At 39.8% G+C, this 24,933-nt stretch overlaps 1 protein-coding gene across 2 annotated transcripts in view; it reads left to right on the top strand.

The window, feature by feature from the left end:
• The window catches only part of ODAD2 (outer dynein arm docking complex subunit 2), a 199,788-nt gene extending 177,376 nt beyond the window's left edge, over positions 1 to 22,412 (top strand). The window contains exon 20 of one of the 2 annotated variants that reach the window (XM_073334342.2): positions 22,097 to 22,412. In XM_073334342.2, coding sequence (XP_073190443.2) covers positions 22,097 to 22,210 — 114 coding nt within the window. In that variant the 3' untranslated portion in view covers positions 22,211 to 22,412. The remainder of the gene's footprint in view (positions 1 to 22,096) is intronic. The other variant, XM_073334346.2, reaches the window with a different exon arrangement.
• Positions 22,413 to 24,933: the final 2,521 nt, after the last annotated feature.

Here is a 24,933-nt window from a genome sequence, read left to right as displayed (position 1 = left end):
CTGAATCACAGTTGCAATAGTGTTTTTTTAACAATACATATTAAAAGGTATGCAAATATTTTATAACACTTTGTTTCTTTGATTATTGAAAGTCTGTCGAATTCCATTTCCTTTAATTTTGCTGTTGTCATTTGGTTATACTTACTAACTGCTAATCACTGTAAGAATTCAAAGTTTGTGTTAGTTCTATTTGTGAAGTGAGGAGCATGGTCATTTAAAGGAAAAAGTAACGGTGTCACAAGTACTCCTTTTCTTTTTACGAATACAGACTAACACGGCTGCTACTCTGGCCAGTATTGTGTCCTCCTGAGTTAACTTCTAAATGTAGGGCCCAATACAGCAAAAAATATCCAAAAAAATGGAAAACCAGAAGGCTGAGTGGAAGCTGACTTTATGGAGAAACCATTCTATCCCTGGAGAAGATTAAGTCAAAAAAGGGGTGTGGGAAAGTCTGCATGGGATGAAACTACAAATCAGCTTGAGGAAGAGGGCTCACATAAATGTGCTCCCACCCTGCCTTGCAGGTACTGCAGCTCAATAAACTGGATTTATCTCTGTTTTCTCTTTTCTCTCTATGTTTTGCACCTGTGCAGCTTGCAGGAATTCCTGCAACCATAGGGTTGAAGTAACTCCGTTGCATGAACCCCAGGATAAAATATAAATGGATCCCAGCCAGGTTCAATGGGCATCATCATCTAGTGGAACGTGTACAGACCTGGAAACCAGGCATACTTCACTTCTAATTTTGGCTTTGCCCACTGACAAGTTAATCTGTTTCTTTTAACCTCTCTGGTCCTGAATTTCCTCATCTGAAAAACAGAACCTCTCTTTACTTTCTGTCCTCTCAAAGAATTAACAGTTAAGAACAAAAATTGTCTTAATACCCTTTGTCCTCAAATGGGTCTTGACTTCCCTAGGGGAAAAAGCCTGATATAGTGTTCAGTTTTCCAGTAAGTTAGAGGCATACTCAACAACAATCAATCCTGACAGATGCCTCAATTCAGAAAAGCCCATAAGCACATGCTTAAGTCCCACTGAATTCACTAAGGCTAAGTATGTCCTTAAGTGTTTTCCTTAAAAGAGCTGCTTATTTGAGCCAGGATGAAAAAGAGACTGTATTCAGACTTGGGAGAGCTGCTCTGCCTTAGGCCTGGCTTTCCATGTTGCAAAAGCTAGACCACAGAGGTGCCCCAGGCACACCTCATTTCACCTGAAAATGCCCACTATGCTGGCAACAATGTCCCTACACCAGCTGGGAAGTTTCAGTATGCAAACAGAATTTTCAGGTAGCCATTTAAGCCAGATTCCCAGCTGTTTTGTGCTGCTGGAATGGTACTAAGTAGTTAGAGCAGAGATCACAATGTTGACACTGAATCTTTTAGCTTCTGTAGATGCATCCTTCAGCCAGAGGGTCCTCATGCATTGGTCTCTCTCTGTTTTTCTCTGCATATGTGGGTGTGGGGGGTGTCTACAGTGCACACTTCTGTAATCCATCTGCCAGGTGCAGGGCAGCAACAAGGACCAGATTCAATATCTAGGGGATCCTCTTACCAGTGCAGAACAGAACCAGCCTTAGCCTCCAAACAGTAATCTGGGAAAACTAAACACCACCCCTGGGCACCTGTAAGAGGCAATACTTCCCCACTCGCAAGCACTGAGACGGTGTTTAACAAAAGAAAACTTTTATTAACAGAAGGAAACATGAAAAGGAGTACTTGTGGCACCTTAGAGACTAACCAATTTGTTTGAGCATGAGCTTTAATAGCACTAATTTGGGAAAATTCTGCAACAATGACTTGAAAGTATGCAAACAATAAGTAAAACACCCTCCCCGCAGTATCTTGGGCAGTGTCCTTTTTCTTGGTTTCCCATCCTGCAGGGTGAAAGTCCAAGGGAGGAATGTTTAACAAGCCACTCCCTTTTTCCCTCCACTGCAGCCCACTCACAGTTTGTTGTCTGAGGTCAGCAATGTCACCAGAATCCAGGGATGTGTTTGCGTGGGTTCGCCTCCCACCCTGAAGAGTGATGCTTCTGCCAGCATTTGTTGCTGTCTCTGCTGCTGTCACTGCCACTGTCTATCACTGTCCCTGCTGCTGCTTGTCACTGCCACTGTCATTGGCACCATCATTGCCACTGCTCACAGCTGCCACCATAACTGTCAACTCTTGCTGTGATGTTGTGTTCTGAGAGTCCACCACTTAGTCTAGTTCTCAGTAATTTCAGCTCTTTAGTGATTTCACTGGGTAGTGGGGAACCTCTCTGCTACTGCCCCTTCTGCATTGTCTTTTCACCGCAACACTGTACCTGAAACAGGTCTAAGGGTTAACACCCTTAGATCAGTTTATTAGTGAGCTCAGCTCTACTGATCACTGAGAAAGAACCAGGACTCTCAAATAAGTCTAGTCAGTTCTCTCTTCAAACACTGGAGAAGGGGAATGGTCATGTGGCTTCCTAGACCCTTTAATGAGGTTAAATTAGGGTGAACCCCTCAATCAAGGCATGCTAAGCACAGTCCTGCAGTCCTTTACTCATACAATAAGGATAATGTTTCATTACCTCTGCACTCAATACTTAACCCAAACTAGCCAAAATTGATCACTTTGCATAGCAGCTCTGTCTGCTGAACATCTACACATAGTAGGTGTGACGATGCAAATAGCCACATGACTCCTGAAGTCTTTCCCCCCTGTTCATCACTAGATGTCAGGGGAGAGCTCATTCAGACCCTGCTTACACATCTTTTGTTAGCCTGTTTAGTGTACATATCTATGTAGCCCTATGTCTACACTACGAAATTAGGTCGAATTTATAGAGGTCGGTTTTGTAGAAAGCGTTTTTATACAGTCGATTGTGTGTGTCCCCACACAAATGGTCTAAGTGCATGTAGTCGGCGGAGTGTGTCCACAGTACCGAGGCAACCGTCGACTTCCGGAGCATTGCACTGTGGGTAGCTATCCCACAGTTCCCACAGTCTCTGCCACCCATTTGATTTCTGGGTAGAAATCCCAGTGTCTGATGGAGCTAAAACATTGTCACGGATGGTTCTGGGTACATATCATCAGGCCCCCCTTCCCTCCCTCCTTCCGTGAAAGCAAGGGCAGACAATCGTTTTGCACCTTTTTTCTTGAGTTACCTGTGCAGACGCCATACCATGGCAAGCATGGAGCCCACTCAGCTAACCATCGCCAATTGTCTCCTGGGCGCTGGCAGACGCGGTACTGCATTGCTACACAGCAGCAGTTTATTGCCTTTTGGCAGCAGACAGTGCAGTATGACTGGTAGCCGTCATCGACGTAGTCCTGCGTGCCCTTTTAACTGACCTCAATGAGGTCAGGGGCGCCTGGGCAACATGGGAGTGACTCAGCCAGGTCATTTCCCTTTTAAGTTTCGTCTCATGGCCATTGAGTCCTACCGGCAGTGCACTGTCATCTTTTAATCAGCAGCCAGGAGAAGATGATGGCCAGCAGTCATACTGCTCCGTCTTCTGCCGAGCACCCAGGAGATGACGATGGCTAGCGGTCATACTGCACAGTCTGCTGCCAGCAAGATGTATAAAGATAGATGAAGTGGCTCAAAACAAGAAATAGACCAGATTTGTTTTGTATTCATTTTCTCCTCCCTCCCTCCGTGAAATCAATGGCCTGCTAAACCCAGTTTTGAGTTCTATCCTTGAGGTTTTGAGTTCTATCCTTGAGGGGGCCATTCAGTTTCTCGCAAAGCCACCCCCTTTGTTGATTTTAATTCCCTGTAAGCCATGTTGTCAGTCACCCCTCCCTCCGTCAGAGCAATGGCAGACAAGCATTCTGAGCCTTTTTTCTGTACAGACGCCATAGCACGACAAGCATGGAGCCCACTTAAATCACTTTGGCAATTAGGAGCACATTAAACACCACGCGCATTATCCAGCAGTATATGCAGCACCAGAACCTGGCAAAGCGAAACTAGGTGAGTAGGTGATGTCAGCGCGGTGACGAGAGTGATGAGGACATGGACACAGACTTTTCTCAAAGCACGGGCCCTGGCAGTGTGGGCATCATGGTGCTAATGGGGCAGGTTCATGCGGTGGAACGCCGATTCTGGGCTTGGGAAACAAGCACAGACTGGTGGGACCGCAGAGTGTTGCAGGTCTGGGACAATTCCCAGTGGCTGCAAAACTTTCGCATGTGTAAGGGCACTTTCATGGAACTTTGTGACTTGCTTTCCCCTGCCCTGAGGCACAAGAATACCAAGATGAGAGCAGCCCTCACAGTCGAGAAGCGAGTGGCAATAGTCCTGTGGAAGCTTGCAATGCCAGACAGCTACCGATCAGTCGGGAATAAATTTGGAGTGGGCAAATCTACTGTGGGGGCTGCTGTGATGCAAGTAGCCAACACAATCAAAGATCTACTGATATCAAGGGTAGCGACCCTGGGAAATGTGCAGGTCATAGTGGATGGCTTTGCTACAATGGGATTCCCTAACTGTGGTGGGGCCATAGACGGAACCCATATCCCTATCTTGGCACCGGAGCACCAAGCCGCCGAGTACATAAACCGCAAGGGGTACTTTTCAATAGTGCTGCAAGCACTGGTGGATCACAAGGGACGTTTCACCAACGTCAACGTGGGATGGCTGGGAAAGGTACATGATGCTCACATCTTCAGGAACTCTGGTCTGTTTCAAAAGCTGTAGGAAGGGACTTTATTCCCAGATGAGAAAATAACGGTTGGGGATGTTGAAATGCCTATAGTTATCCTTGGGGACCCAGCCTACCCCTTAATGCCATGGCTCATGAAGCCGTACACAGGCAGCCTGGACAGTAGTCAGGAGCTGTTCAACTACAGGCTGAGCAAGTGCAGAATGGTGGTAGAATGTGCATTTGGACGTTTAAAGGCGTGCTGGCGCAGTTTACTGACTCGCTTAGACCTCAGTGAAACCAATATTCCCACTGTTATTACTGCTTGCTGTGCACTCCACAATATCTGTGAGAGTAAGGGGGAGACATTTATAGTGGGGTGGGAGGTTGAGGCAAATCGCCTGGCTGCTGGTTATGCACAGCCAGACACCAGGGCGGTTAGAAGAGCACAGGAGGGTGCAGTGCGCATCAGAGAAGCTTTGAAAACCAGATTCATGACTGGCCAGGCGACGGTGTGAAAGTTCGGTTTGTTTCTCCTTGATGAAACCCCCGCCCCTTGGTTCACTCTACTTCCCTGTTAGCTAACCACCCTCCCCTCCTCCCTTCGATCACCACTTGCAGAGGCAATAAAGTCATTGTTGCTTCACATTCATGCATTCTTTATTCATTCATCACACAAATAGGGGGATAACTACCAAGGTAGCCAAAGAGGAGTGGTGGAGGAGAGAAGCACCAGGAGGGGTGGTGGAGGAGGGAAGGACAAGGCCACACAGCATTTTAAAAGTTTAAAACTTATTGAATGCCAGCCTTCTGATGCTTGGACAATCCTCTGGGGTGGAGTGGCTGGAGGCCCCCACACCACATTCTTGGGCGTCTGGGTGTGGAGGCTATGGAACTTGGAGAGGAGGGTGGTTGGTTACACAGGGGCTGTAGCGGTGGTCAGTGCTTCTGCTGCCTTTCCTGCAGCTCAACCATACTCTGGAGCATATTAGTTTGATCCTCCAGCAGCCTCAGCACTGAATCCTGCCTCCTCTCATCACGCTGCACCACCTTTCAGCTTCAGCCCTATCTTCAGCCCGCCACTTACTCTCTTCAGCCCACCACCTCTCCTCCCAGTATTTTGTGCTTTCCTGCACTCTGACATTGTCTGTCTCCATGCATTCGTCTGTGCTCTGTCAGTGTGGGAGGACAGCATGAGCTCAGAGAACATTTCATCGCAAGTGCGTTTTTTTTTGCCTTCTAATCTTCACTAGCCTCTGGGAAGGAGAAGATCCTGTGATCCTTGAAACACATGCAGCTGGTGGAGAAAAAAAAAGGTACAGTGGTATTTAAAAAGACACATTTTATAGAACAGTGGGTACACTCTTTCACGGTAAACCTTGCTGTTAACATTACATACATAGCATATGTGCTTTTGTTCCAAGGTCGCATTTTGCCTCCCCCCAGTGCATGGCTAGCCCCTCTACCTTCCCCTCTCCCCGTTGCTAACAGTGGGGAACATTTCTGTTCAGCCACAGGCAAACAGCCCAGCAGGAATGGGCACCTCTGAATGTCCCCTTAAGAAAAGCACCCTATTTCAACCAGGTGACCATGAATGATATCACTCTCCTGAGGATAACACAGAGAGATAAAGAACGGATGTTGTTTGAATGCCAACAAACATACACTGCAATGCTTTGTTCTACAATGATTCCCGAGTACGTGCTACTGGCCTGGAGTGGTAAAGTGTCCTACCACGGTGGATGGAATAAGGCTGCCCTCCCCAGAAACCTTTTGCAAAGGCTTTGGGAGTACATCCAGGAGAGCCATGAATGCCAGGGCAAATGAATCATTGAATATGCTTGCTTTTAAACCATGTATAGTATTTTAAAAGGTACACTCACTAGAGGTCCCTTCTCCGCCTGGCGGGTCCAGGAGGCAGCCTTGAGTGGATTTGGGGGGTACTGGCTCCAGGTCCAGGGTGAGAAACAGTTCCTGGCTGTCGGGAAAACCGGTTTCTCCTCTTGCTTGCTGTGAGCTATCTACAACCTCATCATCATAATCTTCCTCGTCCCCAAAATCTGCTTCCATGTTGCCTCCATCTCCATTGAAAGAGTCAAACAACACGGCTGGGATAGTGGTGGCTGAACCCCCTAAAATGGCATGCAGCTCATCATAGAAGCGGCATGTTTTGGGCTCTGACCCAGAGCGGCTGTTCGCCTCTCTGGTTTTCTGGTAGACTTGTCTCAGCTCCTTAAGTTTCAAGCAGCACTGCTTCAGGTCCCTGTTATGGCCTCTGTCCTTCATGCCCTGGGAGATTTTGACAAATGTTTTGGCATTTCAAAAACTGGAACGTAGTTCTGATAGCACAGATCCCTCTACCCATACAGCGATCAGATCCCGTATCTCCTGTTCGGTCCATGCTGGAGCTCCGTTGCAATTCTGGGACTCCATCATGGTCACCTCTGCTGATGAGCTCTGCATGGTCACCTCTGCTGATGAGCTCTGCATGGTCACCTGCAGCTTGCCACGCTGGCCAAACAGGAAATTGAAATTCAAAAGTTTGCGGGCCTTTTCTCATCTACCTGGCCAGTGCATCTGAGTTGAGAGTGCTGTCCAGAGTGATCACAATGGAGCACTCTGGGATAGCTCCCGGAGGCCAATACCATCTAACTGTGTCCACAGTACCCCAAATTCGACCCAGCAAGGCCGATTTCAGTGCTAATCCCCTTGTCGGGGGTGGAGTAAGGAAATCGATTTTAAGAGGCCTTTAAGTCAAAAAAAAGGGCTTCGTCGTGGGGGTGGGTGCAGGCTTAAATCAATTTAATGCTGCTAAATTCGACCTCAACTCCTAGTGTAGACCAGGGCTTAGAAAGGGTGTAAATAGTGGTGGTGAGACACAGCTTAGGTGAGTAAAGACACACCTGAAGAGTGTGGGTATGTACTCAAAGGCATACCCTACATGGCCCTCTACTTGCTGAAAATGCCTTCCCCTCTACACTGCTGTTTTTTCCCTCTGCTGGAGGCTTTCTCCACGGCAGGGAATGACTCCAGCAGCAGGAAAAGGTTCCAGCAGCGGGGAGGCAGTGGGGAAAGGCTCCAGCAGCTCCCTGTTTCTGGAGCCTTTCCCCACAGCAGGGAAAGACTCCAGCATTGGGGAAAGGCTCTGATGGGGGAGCCTTTCCTCACTACTCCTCCCCTGCTGGAGCCTTTTCTCACCATCGTGAAAGGCTGCGGTAGCAGGAAGCTGCTGAAACCTTTTCTCACTGCCTCACCTCTGCCAGAGCCTTTCATTGATGTAGCTACACACTGCAGTGTGGACACAGCTTGCTTTTCACTGTGGCTTGTAACACATCCCAACGTGCCATCAAAAGTAATGTGTAGTTTAGATGTAGCCTCTGTTGTGTCATATAAAGATTATATGATTAAATGTCTTGTTTCTCAGAAGTTAGACTTCATACTTTCACTGTGTTGCTAAGGACTGGTCTGCATACAGTTTTTGTACCCTTTACCATAAGTGTTACAACTTCCTGATATGGATGCAGTTATACCATTATAAAGGTGCTTATATAGGTATTGTTTATTTCTATAACTTTGTGAAACTAAGCCATATATGGATTGAAACATTTTTATACAGTGTCCACATTAGTACTGCTTTCACTGTATAGGTTTCCAAACTATTATAGTGAAAGCAGCACAAAAACTGTGTGTAAACACACACTAATACTTCCTTTCCCTCCCTGTTCTACTGTTTCACAATTCAATACTTCCCACTAATGGATGGTTTTCTTTTCTTAAAACAAACAAACAAAAACAACCCTTGATTTTGGGATGAAGAGGGCACCTCTCTAATCGAATCACTGAATGTGAGAGGCTTTTGCTTTAATCAAATGAGAATGGGAGGCCTTCCCTTTTATCAATGAGTTCTTAATTCATCCCCCAGTAAAAGTCTTTTGAGAGGTAAGGCAGGAAGCAGGTTGGACCCTTTACGTTTCACTGGTTAGCTAGCACAAAGCAGTCAGGAAGGTGATATTGCTTGTTTTCAGGCCATGCAGTGCCTTACAAATTTGTGGTCTCACAAAACTTCCAAAGTCCAGCAGCCACTCAAGCAATCTGGGGCTAGATAGGGCCCTTAGGGCTAGATTTAACAAAATGTCTGCTCCTCTCTGCAGAAGTGCATGCAAATCTCAAGTACTTTGCCTTGCACAGATGTAGATTGTGTGAGCTGGATGGTGTTTTTATTCAATATAGCCTTTGTGTTTTAGTCACAAGTAAAGGTTTTGTCACTCATAATAAGTCTGTATGGTAATTATTTTTATAACATAATCGTATAAGTTTCTAACACTCCCAAGTATAGTTTATGTTCATTAAAACATTAAACTTTCTCACGTACAGTCTGTGTTCACTAAATCACAATATTCTGAAGGTTACAGTGAGCACATTAGACTAATGCTGATGCTTCTCGATTTAACAGTTGGGTGACACCTAAAAATTAGATTCACCTAGATACATCTCCAAGGACTGTGAAAAATTTCATGTCCTATGTGGCATAGTTAGGTCAACCTATCCCCCACTGTAGATACAGATAGATCAATGGAGGAATTATTTCACTGGGCTAGCTCCCACCTCTTGGATGGGTGGATCAACTACAGTGATGGAAAACCCCCTTCCATTAATGTCAGAAAGATCTACACTATGGTGCTACAGTAGCACAGCTGCAATGCCACTATGACAATACATTGACATTTGGATTGAGTTGGAGAGAGTGTCGAATCACCAACAAAGAGAAAATGAACTTCTACTGCTTTAGTTAATAGATACTAACAAAAACAGAGTTTCAGACAGTATGAAATAAATCACTTGCCCTCTCAGTTCTTGATTCACTTGTTTGTTTGTTTGTTTGTTTTTGTTTGTCTACTGTCATAAACTTAGTTTTCCAGCCATCCATGAACTCTTTAAGAGTAGGCAGAACCTGAATTTCTAATGTACAAAACAAGCAATGAATAAATAAATAAAATAAAACCAAATCCCACCTTTAAAGTATTAGTTTATGGATCAAAAGGAAGCAAAAAGACTGTAAACCCATTTTTTTCCTTTGGAGGCCACCTTTGAAAGAAAAACATTTTGTATGCCCTTTCAGTCAATCTGACCTTCAAAAATGTCAAAAGAGTTGTATATTTAATTTTTCTTTTGTTCTTTTTTTCTTGGCACATTGATCTCTTTGGTATTATAAGATTGTAATGTGCTCTAACCAATGTATTTTACCAAATGAATTCCAATTACAGGATTTCTGACTTTTATTTATCCATAAAGGTTAAAAACCAAAAAAAACCCCAAAAATAACAATTCCAACAAAAATCCTTCAGCCAAAATATAGACTGTGAATGAGCAGTTTTTGATTGATTTAGCAACTAAGATATATTCTCTAAAGTTCCAGTCTGACTATATTTTTAATAAAAGTTCACTGAGCAATTGTCAGTTTCTTAAATAAAAATATTTCAATTTCAATTTCTATTTATTTTTTAACCATTTGATAGCAACAGAATGTTGTCTTGAATAAAAATAAATGTCTGGGACTAGAATTATTTCTGGTGTAACTCAGCTGACCTCAGTGGAGTTAAACTAAAAATGAATTGGCTCTGTGGACTTTGCATTTACATTTATTTTCAACAAATGCTTCATTTTTCCTTAGTATTCATCTGTGAAAAGGAGGCCATTATTAGATACCATTCAGTACCCCATGGAAAAGTTTAACTCTGATCACTGGATCACTTTGAATCATAAAATTGTAGGACTTGGAGGGTCCTCTAGAGGGCTTCTAGTCCAGTCCCCTGTACTCAAGGCAGGACTAAGTACTATCTTGACCATCTCTGACAAGTATTAGAAGTCTCCAATGACGGAAATTCCACAACCTCCCTAGGCAAGTTATTACAGTGCTTAACCACCCTGACAGTTATGAAGTTTTTCCTAATTTCTTACCAAAACTTCTCTTGCTGCAATTTAAGCCCATTGTTTCTTGTCCTATCCTCAGAGGTTAAAGAGAACAATTTTTCTCCTCTTCCTTGTAACAATATTTTATGTACTTGACAACTGTTATCATGTCCCCCCTCAGTCTTCTCTTCTCCAGACTAAACAAACCCAATTTTTTCAATCTTCCCTCATGGGTCACGTTTTCTAGACCTTTAATCATTTTTGTTACTCTTCTCTGGACTTTCTCCAATTTGTCCACATCTTTCTTGAAATGTGGTGCCCAGAACTGGACACAGTACTCTAGTTGAGGCCTAATCAGCGTGGAGTGGAACGGAAGAATTACTTCTTGTGTCTTGCTTGCAACACTCCTGCTAATAAATTCCAGAATGATGTTTGCTTTTTTTGCAACAGCATTACACTATTGAATCATATTTAACTTGCAATCCACTATAACTCCCAGATCTCTTTCTGCAGTACTCCTTCCCATTTTGTATGTGTGCAACTTGTTGTTCCTTCCTAAGTGGAGTGCTTTGCATTTGTCCTTATTGAATTTCATCCTATTTACTTCAGACCATTTCTCCAGTTTGTCCAGATCATTTTGAATTTTAATTCTATCCTCCAAAGCACTTGCAAACCCTCCCAACTTGGTATCATCTGCAAACTTTATAGATGTACTCTCTATGCCACTATCTAAATCATTGATGAAGATATTTAAAAGAACCAGACCCAGAACTGATCCCTGTTGGACCCCACTTAATATGCCCTTCCAGTTTGACTATGAACCACTGATAACTATTCTCTGGGAATGGCTTTCCAACAGTTATGCACCCACCTTATAGTAGCTCCATCTAGGTTGTATTTCCCTAGTTTGTTTATGAGAAGGTCATGTGAGACAGCATCAAAAGCCTTACTAAAGTCAAGATATACCACACCTACCACTTTCCCCCTATCCACAAGGCTTGTTACCCTGTCAAAGAAAGCTATTAAGTTGGGGTCTTTGGGGAGCTGTATAGTCACATGCATGGTGGTGACTTCTTGTCCTGGGTTCCACCTGCTAATCCACATTAGAAGACACCTAAAATATGTTAAGTGCTTTCTCAATTGATTTTCTTTGGAAAGCCATGGAGATGTTAATTGATCCCAAATGTGAGAGTGGTGGTCTCTTCAATTGCAAATAGACAGGAAAGTGAGAGATTTTTTCTATTAAGATGTTGTCCATGCTATGAAAAATGTGGGAACTCCTGTTATGCATAATATATTTTTTCTCCCCGCCTACCCCCCATTTTTTCATTACTAGGGAAATTTAGAAGAGAACAAGATGCTTGGTTTTAAGAGTTCTTCACTCTTGCTCCTTTATTCCTCCACAGCAACCAGTTGTAATAGACTATGACATATTAAGGAATAAGAACAAAATCAGATGGACCTTAAAATCAAGCATCCTGTCTCATGTGCATGTCCCTATTAATTAAAAAGGGGGAAAGATGATACATAACCAGAAATGTCCTTAATGGATTTACATAAATTATCTGCAGTTTTTTAAAAGACCTTGAATTACAGATTTCTTAGCCAATCCTGTTCTGTTTTTGCCACAATAGCTTCATTTATGGATAGGCAATATGGGTCAAACACATTTCTTGTTGTAACTCTGTTGAAATTAATGGAATTACACACATAACCAGTGTAGCTGGGTGTCATACAAGATACCAGTTTGCAGTAACCTTGGAGGTCTTGCTTTCTGGTCTGGTGAAAGCTGTAGCAGACATACTATAGAAGTGATTTCTTGGCATGAGAAAATTTGCTGTACTGTTCATTAGTTTTATTGAGTTTTATTTAATAGGATGCTTACCTGGGAATCTACTTACTGAGGTAAATGCTAGTAGCAGTCAATATCAATGAAACTGCAAATAACGTCTAATAAATTATACCGTGTAGAATATAAATGGAAAATTAAAAATCTCTGAATATGGGAACTGTTTCTTTCACCATGGCCCCCTGACAAACTGAAAGTAATTTTGAAATAATAGTTAATTTAGACTTTTGAATCTCAGGTGACACCCAGAATTATTCAGATAAAAATTATAAGACTTCTCACTCTAAAAAAGAAATTGGTGAATTAGAAAACTATAGGGTCAGCTATAGTTGTGTTCATCCTAATATATCCAGAGCCTTATTTACAGCTTTCATAGAAAAAGGTACTCAAGGCATGAGATCCTTATTTATGCTTGATTATTTTCCATTAAAAAAAATTGAAGTATTTTTGCTCTATTAAAAAGCAATTGAGGAATAAAGATGCGGTGTAAAGTCTGATTATGCTTTGTTTTATTCATCAAAGTTTTGGATTAGTTAGGCAGGGAACACTCATATTTTACCACACTATGACAATAAAAAGTGAATGAATCATCAGACCGGTAAAGCAGACAGAATCAGAACTAGGGCCACAGCTGAGCAGAGCACTTAAGCATATTGTAATGTTACGCACATGAGTAGTCCCACTGAGGTCAGTGGGACTTAAACACGTGTTTGGAGGTAAGCACATACATAAGTGCTTTTCCGAATTACTCATGTACTTACAGCTAAGGAAGTACATGAAGTGCTTTGTAGAATCTGGGCCCTTCATACTTTGGGCCTGATTTTGTTGTTACGTATACTAGTGTAAATCAGCAGTAACTTGGTTGATGTCAGTGGAGCTGAAATGGTGTAAATGTTAATATGATAAATTCAATACTGTGGAATCAGAATTGAGTGTGTACCTGTTGTTTCATAAATTTAATTTTTTTGTTTATATTATTTGTCACTGCTTTTGTGAAGTTCTAGAAGATATTGTGCCATATAATATTTTTTCTTTTTCTCTTGTTTGATGTAATTGCTGTTAGCGAAATCTCTTTGGTAGTCCCTGAAACAAAGGAGAATATTAATACGGGAAAGAGAACAACTAACTAATTACTTTAAATGACCCTCTCATGTTTGGGCCCTAGGCAAATTAGTAGTTTTCTCGATTGGAGGAGCTGTTCATTGTATCCACAGGGATAGTGAGCTTACATGTAATCACAGAGGTGAAACTGTGGTTCATGCTGATTTTATATTTAATGGTTGTTTGGTTAAAATGTTGGCTTTGTCTTACTGGGTATACAAATATTGAGAGCCAAATGTGAGGCATCTCTAGATTGATATTATTTAGTCGATATATTCTTCTTGTCTTGAAATAGTCTTCCTTCATTAAAAGATTCTAGAGTTCATATATTGATTTTATAATGTAATTATTATTAATTTTACACAATGCACCAAACATTCTCTAGAACATCTACTTAATGTAAAAACAGAAGATGTGCAGAGCAATATCAGTCCTAGACTTGTCTGGGATTAATCAGATGTATACACCACTGCCATCCATAAAAACAAAAGCCTGAGAATATACATGAGCCTTTTATTCTGCCCTGAAGGCCAACAGATTTAAGATTTCTTGGACCAATGTAGTAAAATCTAGGGTATGGGGCTCTCCAATAAGAACATCCTGCTTCTAATCCCCAGGCATTCAGATCTGAGCAGTACTAGCAAAAGCATGCTACTGGTTTAAGCTTTCGTGATCGAGTACATAGAGAGGGGACATATCCTCAGATATCCAGGACCCAAATCTAGTAGAGCTTTAGAGATCAAAATCATGTTGAATTAAACTTAAAAGTAAATGTGAATTCAGTTCAGACTTTGAAGATTGATTTAATATACTCCTTGAAGCTAGCTCTACTAAGTAACAGTCAGATTCTGCCACCTTGAAACAATAGGAATCTTCACAGAGTAAGGTACTACTTGATGGAAGGATGGCAGAATCTGACCCTAATCGGAAGCTGTATCGTGTTTTCTTGCTGTAGTTCAAAGTAGCATTCAAGGACAACACTATGTAAAGTAAATTTCAAGAATCCAGGAACAACTGGGAATCCAGAAGCACACCCAACCAAGGATCTTACTGACAAGTCATGCATAACCCTTCAGTAATGAGAACACACACTACCAGTGTGTTTTCTACAGTAAATGAGTTATTTGTGGCCAGTGTATACACTACATTACTCTTAGGACTTCTGTTATTTCTGTGACCCCAATAAGAGTAGGAACTTTGTGAGTCCACAGCAACTAGTTGTTGTTTATTTATAGTAGTCCTGTTTTTGTGCTCCTGTAATCTTTAGATAACTACCATAGATAGAATGACTGACAAAACATTTCAAATTAATAGCAAATTAACAAAAATTTGGAAAAGATGGAGGCCACTTGGCAATCTCTCCCCAGATTTCCTATGCTACTCCCACAGTAATCCATGTAGAGGGAGGGCAAGGTAAAATTCATGCTCACAAAAATAGAAAGAAATAGACATTGTTTTTTAAAAAAGAAAAGTATAACAAAATGTGAAATAGCAAAAGGAATCGAAAGAAGAAAGATGGGTGAGGATAACTGCAACAAACGGAAAAGAGGGTTCTCGGGATGTCACAGAAGCAAACTAAATTACAATAAATAAATAAATAAATAAATAAATAATGCAACATCCCTGGAAAAGGGCTGTCTGTTCTAAATGTCTGTTACATACAGTAACTAATTCAGCTCCTGTTGTAATCTTTATAAAAGAAATTTCCAATCATTTGTAAAAAGATTTTGTCTGTATTCTCTCTCTCTTTCTCCAAGTGCCTTCTTTATATGTTAATCTTCTCTTGAAAACTACAGTGAAATAAAAATAAAATTGAGATAATGGTCCAAACAAAAATATGCTATAAAATCATTGGCTTCATCATTTCTGGGTTATCAGCTTTGCCTATTGCTTTTTGTGGGATGAATTTCAAATCCCATAAGACTCTTATGGGAATCCCATAAGACTCTTACATTGGAATGTTCTTGATGATAGAATTCTAAATATTGCCCCAAACCTCTTACAGCCAAATATAGACCCAAATTATCTGACATCTAAGAGTCTAGACTTGTTACATGTATTCATATATGATAAAGATTAATAATGTGTTTTAGTATTAGTTATATTTAGGTACAGTTCATACTTGTGTGCTGTATGAGTAGGATCCCCATTTTACATTTGTGAAAATGTTCCTTGAAAACATACGAATTACAACATAAAATGGGAGAATCTTAAAAATTCCTATAGTTTACAGTATTCAAGAAGTTTACAAACTTTTAGTATTTTATATTTTGTTTTACATTTGCTCCCCACCTCTCTGCACTGTCAGTGATTCTTCAGCTTCATTTGCCTGTTTGTCAGATTCTGAAACAAACATCTTGCTACTTCATTTCATCCTGCCCATCATCCCTGATCTGCCCCATAATGCCATAAGAAATTAGCCAATTGATAATGGGTAGGGAGAGTGGAGGATAGATTACTCTTACTTGGTCCATTTACAACATTAAAAACATGAAAGTATATATATGTCTATAAGTACTTTATATATTTGATAGTATCCCCCCATACACCCTGGGTATATCGCTTCTTTGATTGTAAGCTCATCAGGTCAGGGACCATGTGTGTGTTTGTGCAGCACTTAGAACAATGGAATCTTGAACCTGATTGGGGATTCTGGATACTGCTTCAATATTAATCATTATTATTAATTTATTTATGGTATTTCCTAGAAGAACTCCAGTCCCATTGTACTAGGCACAGTACAGACAAATACCAAAAAAGACAGTCCTTGTCCCAGAGATCTTACGTCTGAGGTATCAGACAGGATGCGACGGATGAAATAAACAGGGATGAGAATGGGGAGATTCGGAAAATGATAGTGATGAAATTTCACAATTTCTATCCATGAAAATGTGTATTGTAATAAATAGATCACATCTTATTGCCAGACACAATCAGACACAGCTTACTTGGCTTCCAATGTTGGATCCCTCAGGAATGCTATTTCTTTCTCTCCTCCCTTGTGTCCAGTTATTTCTCTTTATCTCACAGTCTTTCTCATATTCCCTTCCACTGTCCCATTTGCAGGCTCCTTTGTCTCCAGGTTTCTCTTTTATGTTTTAGTCTTTCCTTATTTCTTTCCTTCTTGTTTTTGACTAGCCATTTAGAACCTAGCACTATAGCTCCCCAGTTCAACCTAGGCCTGGTCTGGTCAGGGCATTAGTTAGAGCACCCCAGGGGCTTCCCTAATTTACACCACTAGATAAGAGCCCTAAGAGAAGGGACCTTATGCCAGTGGAGAATCATCATAATGGAACTCCGTTCTGCCCATCCCCTGCTAGGCCCCCTGCCTTCCCTGTCACACCCTCTGTGCTGCAATGGGAGGGTGGCTGGAACAAGAACTGGCTTCTCTCCAGCTGCCAGATTTACACCAGCAGGGAGTTCCCCTCCACAAAGGGAATTCTTTTACAGCTGGAAGCCATCCACTTTGTGCCACCTGAGCAGAGCAAAATGAGCATACAGTACTGCAGAATCTGGGCCAATGCCTTTTTCAGCAGTATGGGTATGGCCAACATTGTCTTATCCTTTTGCTCAGTTGGAGATGGAAATCAGCTTGGATTTTAGTAAAATTGAAACAGTGACTGAGCTTAACCTCATGTTTTGATTGTACAGTATGTTGTATTATTTATAATTTAATTGTATGAGAAATATTTTCATAAGGATAAATTATATGTGTAACATAACACTCAAAGCGAGGTGCTTTAAAATTTTCCAGTGTGCAGTATATTGTTGAAAGTTACAAAATGTTGGCTGGATCCAGATTGATACTTTTTTGGATAAGTTTCTCCCATATGCTTTTATTTAAAGTATTTTTTTCTTTTAGGTTAGATTTAGAAAAAGCATGTAAAATGTCTTTTTTGGAATGGGAGTGTTTTACAATTAAAAGATCATAGTGCAAGGAACTCATCATCTTCTAGGAATCGTAGCATATGAAAGAACTGAAATACTAAATCTGAAAAAAAAACAATGGCAAGTCCCAACACCAGTTAGGAACACTGTCAATCTAAAATATGTCATCGCTAAAGTGATAGACAGAAGCAGCAATCTTATCAAAACAAACATTTTTGGTCTCAAGGACTCTAAGCTCCATCTAATCTCTCCCTGACTTCCCAGTCTTTCTCTGTCTACTAATAGATGTAAGTGAAAGAGGTAGCTCATATTTTCTTCTGATTAGAAGAAGTTGAATACATTTGTTCAAAAAGGATGAGAAAAACAGAAAAGGAATGGTGTTGAATGTTCTGTGTGTAGAGACTTCTTCATTCTGTTGTTAGAGGGTCTATTTGTCTTTCACATTTTCAGGATGCTGAACTGTTGGTGGTCTCTAAAGTATCTGTTTTACCTCGGCCATGAAACCCTTGTCCAGTACGGTTGTTGTGCCCTTGCATGCTGTTTGGATCAGTTGAAGAATGTATGGCAAACACTTCACAGCTACCCTTTCTGAAAGGTGACCCCAAGATAAAGTATATTCTCCCTGGAAATGTTGCCTCCTGTGTCTCCCACTGCCCACACAAGACTATGGTAGCTGAGATGGCCATGGCCAGAGCAAAGAAGGTGAATATACACTACTGTGCTCCAGAACCTTTATCTTAGGCACCAGGATATTTTTGGATGAATGGCTTACTAGTGTATCAGTGCTGATGTTTGCATTTTTCTGTTTTGACATCCCCTGAGCTACTTAGTCTCCAGGGGTGAGAATCCTGCCAAGGTGGTATCTTCAGAGAAAGGAGAATTTCTTGAGCTTTGTAACTGCTTCTTTGAAGATATCACCTCTGCAGAGTTCTCATTCACAAGCACATCTCTCCTCAGAGTCTGGAGGGCAATTTTCAGAGGTGGTGTATATCTTTACAATTTGATGTTTGTATTGTTCTATTTGAGGAAATCATTTCTCAATCAGTTTGTTTTGTGATTGGGTTAGATTTTCTTTGAGGAGCCTTTTCTTTTCGCTTGAGGGCAATTGGAGTCCTTGGTGATGCAGAACTACCAACAGAGATGCTGTGGCTTACACCCTGACCCATTATTGTCACACTACGGACCAAATACCTTAGAGCTTTATACCCATCTTGTGCTAGAGAGCACAAGACTCAGCAGTCAGAATCCTGTAAGAATATCTTCAGATTAGCAGAATTACAAGGCAAGTAATTTCCAGTTATGCAGCGTTGGAATCTTGTATTATTTTAACGCTGGGTTAGCAATAGCAAAATCTTCTCTATTGCCATGACCATCTGGATAATTGAGGCTGTGAATTATTCTTGCTTTTAGAGCCCATGTGCACACTCTGTATGATCTTCAAACATCTTATGTTTGTGCTTATTTGCTGGTATGATATGCTACCTGTGCCAAATTTGCTTGGACCTTTGCCTTAGAATATAAATACCAGCCAACAAAAATGGAATCTATATAATATTGAAATTGCCTTCTCTTTTTGTGGAAATTGCCTCTTACAAGCCAGACAGACGCATTTATACCACCTGCCTCTTTGCAGCCTCTGACATCTGTTAACGTTTACATGTGTCAGAAAACAATACCTGAACAGTAAAGAGAAAGGATGCATAAAGTTCAAGGGCATTGCATCTGAAAAAAAAAAGACAAGTTATGTTGCATTGGTGCCTTGGAAGCTCAAAAAGTCTTCTTGGACTTGTCAAAATATGTGCAATATTGTGACTAGAACACCCCAAATCACAAGGGAATTAAATTAAACCTGTGAAACAATTTACTCTTCCACTGAAAAATGGCAGGTGGCACAGCAATGACTTATGATCTTGCTACCATGCAACAAAAGGGTACATTTTTTTTCACGAGGCAAAGATAATAACAACAACTCTTAGCTAAAATCCTCAAACTTAAGTGCCAAATTATGTTATTATATACCTAAATTGAAACATTCTGGGTTGTGTGCTGCTCACCTCTGCAGTGACTCTGTGAGAGGACGGTGAGGGAGAGAAAGAACAAGAGGTTCTGCTGCTATGTGTCCTCCATCCCCACAGAGGGCTACCATAGTGGCCTGTGGTGAGAGAATTACTTCTCCCTGTACACTATGAAGTTATGCAGAGCACAGCCTGGGATATAGGGTTTGTCTATACAGTGGCAGTTCTGCACACATGTCACCATTTGTTGATGATCTGGAAGAACAGCAAATTAGGAAGTGATTGATCCTTGCCCTGCCAAAGTCAGAAGAAAAACTCCCATTGACTTCAGTAGAACCAGGCAAATGTTTTTATGATGGACAGTATCATTGAAAAGGTTTATAAAAATTGATGTTTATATTATTTATTACTGATCTTCTAATCAAGTAACAAAATAGCATGCATTTTAAAAAATCTTGTGTACTCAGAAACGAGTGAGTGGCTGAAGAAAAAAATAAATAGCACGGAGCTCAGGGGCTACAGGCAGACAGTGGAGAAGTACATTTTTGTTATTTGCTACTAAATAATGTACGTCCAATAACAGTAATTCCATCATCACATCTGGTGACATGAACTAATCACAATTCCAACAATGGAATTATTATGAAAAGTTGGGGTTCAACCTTCATTAAAATAAAAAAGGTCTTGCACTAGGTCTGTGAACATACAGACTGTAATTACATAAATTTTACGGTTTCCTTGTTCAAAAATTTCAAAATTATGGTTTTACCAAAATCACCGTATGTACGGTACATACATGCATATTTTTGGTTTGGAATCAGACACATGAAATACATATATCTTTACTCTATAAGTTTGACAAGAAAGTTGTGGCATGACCAAGGGAACCCTTTTTATTTTGACAGTTAAAGTTGATCAGAATTATGACTTACTGAAGAAACAAATTTAATAGGTGACATAATTACTTAGGAAAATATTTCTTTATCAACACCATTTTTTAAAAAAACTACCTCATTTAAGCTGTTTTATAAGAAATGCATTCTGTTTTTGTACTATAGAATGCAGTTTTATCACCACACACACACACACGCAGAGCCTGATCTTGCTCCCATTGAAATAAATGGTGAAGCTTCAATTGACCTTACCTACAGCTGGATTAGGCCCATAGTTTGGGAATAGGTAAAAATAAGAGTGTATGGTATAGATGCAAAGCTTTCTCCTACAATTTTCCATCAATTTTAACTGTTTTTGAGCAAATAAACAACATATATATCTTTCTGAAGTGTTCACACCTTAAGAATTCTGATCTACTGTTAATACATATGTAAATTCCATTAAAATTGATAGGATTTATGTGAAAACTTTGACATAAGAATTGACCCCTACTGAGACTTAATTTATATAAAGCTTTTTTTAAACATAATTCAAGCATATTCACGGCAGCCTTTCATAAGTTACTTATAGGGGTCGAGGGGTGAAAAGTGACTGGCAAGAAGCTTATTTTGTACATTAGTCTAACACAAATACTTCCTTAAGTATAAAATGCTTTGATCTTCATAAGCAAATGCCATATGTGTGCAGCTGTGACGCATGCCTTACAACTGCTGGAAGGTTAGAGAAAGGTAGCGTATGAATTCGATATCTGCATTCAATTTATGCTTTTATATGTAGCAGTTCATAATTTTATGTAATATTTTAGCTGTATGAAAAATATGCACTGGAGTTGAGTGATAACAGATTTCTTTGTGGTTTGACTCAACATTGTTTGGGTGAATACAGAATCCTAAGTATTGCAGTCTGAAAGTAGGGGTTTTAATTAGAGCTGACTGTGCTTCAAAATACCTGAACTCACATTAAGATTGGCAGATTTCCAGAAATCTGAAGATTATGTGGAGCTAATTTGAGCTAAGCAAGAGTCTTCTGTTTTCCAGTGTATGTGGGTATTCAGTTGCATCACTGACTTGCAATACATTAAAAATAAGGAAATAGAACTATGATCAGTCATTTGCTGATGTGTAACAATGTTTATCTGTAAAGATCCAATTTTATCACCCTTATTTTGAGTAGTGCCTTATTCAAAGAGAATTTCCATTGAAAACAATCGGACTACACAGAGTAAAGTTCTACTCAACTTGAGCAAAGGACAGAATCTGCCCCAAATTGTTTTCTTTGTGAAACGTAAGTGTCTAAAGAATTACATCTTAAGAGTTGGATCCCTCAACTAGATGAATGTCCGTGGACTGTCTTCTTGGGCACAAGGGTTCATCCACATGGATCCAATCACAGGAGGAAGGTCTAAAACAGAGCACATGGCTACTTTCATAAAAAATCTCAAATATGATTTGTTGTCATAATTTAGCAAAGAAAATTTAGTCATTTCAATGAAAATTGTTCTGCAAAAAAGAAAAACAATCCAAGAGAGAACCCCAACAGGATAAGTGTATAAGATAAACAAAGATAAGATGAGAAAAAGCAGTATCACTGTCACAAATGTGACAGCAAATATGTCAGGATTCTTTATATGAATTGAACTAACAAGATTTGTATTATTTCTAAATTTAAAATTCAAAAAGTCTTCTTATTTGCATATATGAATGTGTTAATATGAGGGTGTGTATACATATGAATATATGTGTGTATATATGATTTTAAATTAAATTCAGTAATTTAATTTCAGTGTATTCATTTTATTTTTTCCATCTGATTTTATTTTACTAGCTTCTGCTGGGTATGGTGGGCTCTACAGATGAAACCCTACAGGAAGCAGCAGCTGGTTGCATAGCAAACATCCGCAGATTGGCTCTAGCTACAGAGAAGGCAAAATATGGTTGATACCTCAACAACTTTTACTGGCTCCCATGTTTTACACACTGCAAGACAATTGAATATGTAACTACATGGCCTGCCTAAGTTTGAGAAACATTTATTTAAGGATATTTTTAAAGCCTACTATCTAATTAAAATACATGTGTTTAAAAATGGAAATGTACTTGATAGTGTATTCATTCCATATGCTTTTAAAAAGTTTTTCAGTTATTTTATCATCTAAAAAGTACTTAAAACACATGAAAATAATTGTATGAGTTCCATGTTAACATCATTAACTCTCAAATTTAAGATACGGTTTTGCATTTGATGAAATTGTAATAAATACATTTTCTTCACTGTGTGTGGCTTACAGTAATTCATGAATGTCTTGAGCAATTCCCTTTCTGCTAAACCTGTCTAATCATCCTGTCATTATGGTTTTGCCTGTTTGATCACTTGCAATCCACAAGAGAGGACTGACTACAGATGCACCAATTTCACATCTGGTATTATATAAGTACTGCAAACAGCTGGAGCTGTAGACATTATTCCAAGATTATCCCAAATTTCCTCTTACTAGCACCAACATCAGACAAGATAATATTTAATTATATAAGTAATAGATAATACATGCGATTAACTCAATAGTTAAAATTCACAGCAGTAAATTAAGAAAAATAAAGATGAGTGAGAATTTTATACTAATATTCTTATATGTATATATTAGAAATATAATCTTTCAGGGATTCACCTATTCTTTTAAATTTAGAACAACAATGTTTGAAGCACATTGTTATTTTACATAAAACTATCTTCAGAATTATTGACTTTTCTTTCAGTAATGAAGGTCTTTATTTTAATGTTTTAATGAAATATCATTGGTATTGTAGATTATAGAACAATTGTTGAAACACATTCAGGCAATTAGTTAATTCGTGAGTAGTCCAGGTTTATGCATGTACTGTGCCCAGCAACCTTTGTAAGCAGTAGTATGAGACTGAGACCCTGAATTATAAGAGCGGACAATTCTGTTATACCTGAAAAAAAAATCTTAAAATAATTGCATTTACGGTCAAACATTTACTTCTGAATGAATTGTATTACTATACTTTTGAATGGTGATAATTTAAAGTACAGCACATCCTAGTCTAGAAGCTGCAGTGTCTATTAAATTTAATTAATTTCCCCTGTGTCTTGTGATATAAAATTGCAGCTACTGAATGAGGTTGGCTTCTAATGGAGACATTCTTACAAATCCCAACTTTTTCATATTTATTACTTTCTTTCACATGTATCCACAGACTCATTAGCTGTAGCTAGATTGGTGTAATACAATTGTTTCTCATTTTATTAATTAAAAGGAACAATCAACATCCATTGCCTGAAACAAACAAAATTTCTCGCATCTTGAGCTGATTTTAGGTTTTTGAAGGCTTCTGTGAGTTTAATCGGTGGACTCTGGTTCAGGCAAGCATTAAGCGTGTGCTTACGTCCAGATAGTGCTTAAACAAGTGCTCAGCTTTAGACATATAGTCAAGTACTTTCCTGATTTGGGATCTAGAAACTTTAAAATGATATTCTGGTTCATATTTGGCACCACCAAATTTGTCAACAAAATTATACGTGAACTAGAAATTCACTGAAACCCAACAACCCAAACTTACTCCTCTATAGGGAAGACAAGTCTCATACCCTAACCCGGAGATATAATGTGAAGCATCTGTACAGTTACACTACTTTCCCCTCTACAGCCAAAATGAATCTACTAGCAGTTTTGGACCCTACACATCCCCTATGTAGATGGTTTGCATCTGTGGATTTGCATAGTGGACGATCTACAGTCTGTTCCTCCACCACACATGTAGAACTCTATGGTGCATTGCGGGGCTGGGGGGGAGGGGGAGGGAAGGGGAATACAGAGTTCCTTCTGCATAAGTCCATGCTCTGCCTTCCCAATGCAGACGAGTCAGCATTTCCACATCACTCAGAGCAGGGGACAGCATTTGCCCTTTAGTAAGGTATAAGGAGTTTTAATAAAATGTCTGGGGACAGATTCTGAGCTCCATGACAGTGGTTTAAATCTGGAGTAACTCCACTGGTATTAAAAGAGATCAGAATGTGAGTCCGCTAATCAACAATTTTACATACATGTAAACCTTTGTGTGGCATCATGAACTTTCAAATTCTGTTGGTGACTTCTTCTAAACCAATGGCCTTGCTAAGTACTTTTAAATAGATGTGTCTCTCTTGTTTCTGGTATCACAATGAAGTCTTTATTATACACAGAATATATCTAGCCAATAAATATTTTTTGCAAATATGTTTTAGTCATGTGAGGGGGAGGTTGGGAGAGAATAGTTTGAAACTAATTTAATTTTCTTGCTTATGAAAAGTATAACACAAGTGGATATTTTACTGTACACAAACCTTTCTGTCAAGAATAGTTGGCCTTGATATGACTTATCTTTTCAGTTTTTAATGTTTTATATAAAATTTTAAAGGGTGTAAAATCTAAATGTAAACTTAATTTTATGAACTAGCTATTTCGAAAATAAATGTAATTCTTATTGTTACAGGGCTTGAACCTGAAGCTCTTACTCACATGAGTAGCCCTTACACATGGGAGTAGTTGCGTTGAAGTTATTCGTTTAAATCACAGTCTTTAAATCCTAGCCTTGAGCTGTATTATTTGTGATGTTTCCTTTAGCATTCCTGTAGCTGTTCTGTTCTATCCAGGGAGAAGAAGC

Source organism: Lepidochelys kempii, chromosome 2 (genome assembly GCF_965140285.1).
Source record: "Lepidochelys kempii isolate rLepKem1 chromosome 2, rLepKem1.hap1, whole genome shotgun sequence".
NCBI classification, from domain to species: domain Eukaryota; kingdom Metazoa; phylum Chordata; order Testudines; family Cheloniidae; genus Lepidochelys; species Lepidochelys kempii.
Note: the sequence above shows the minus strand (reverse complement) of the source record. Positions and strands in the feature narration are given on the sequence as shown.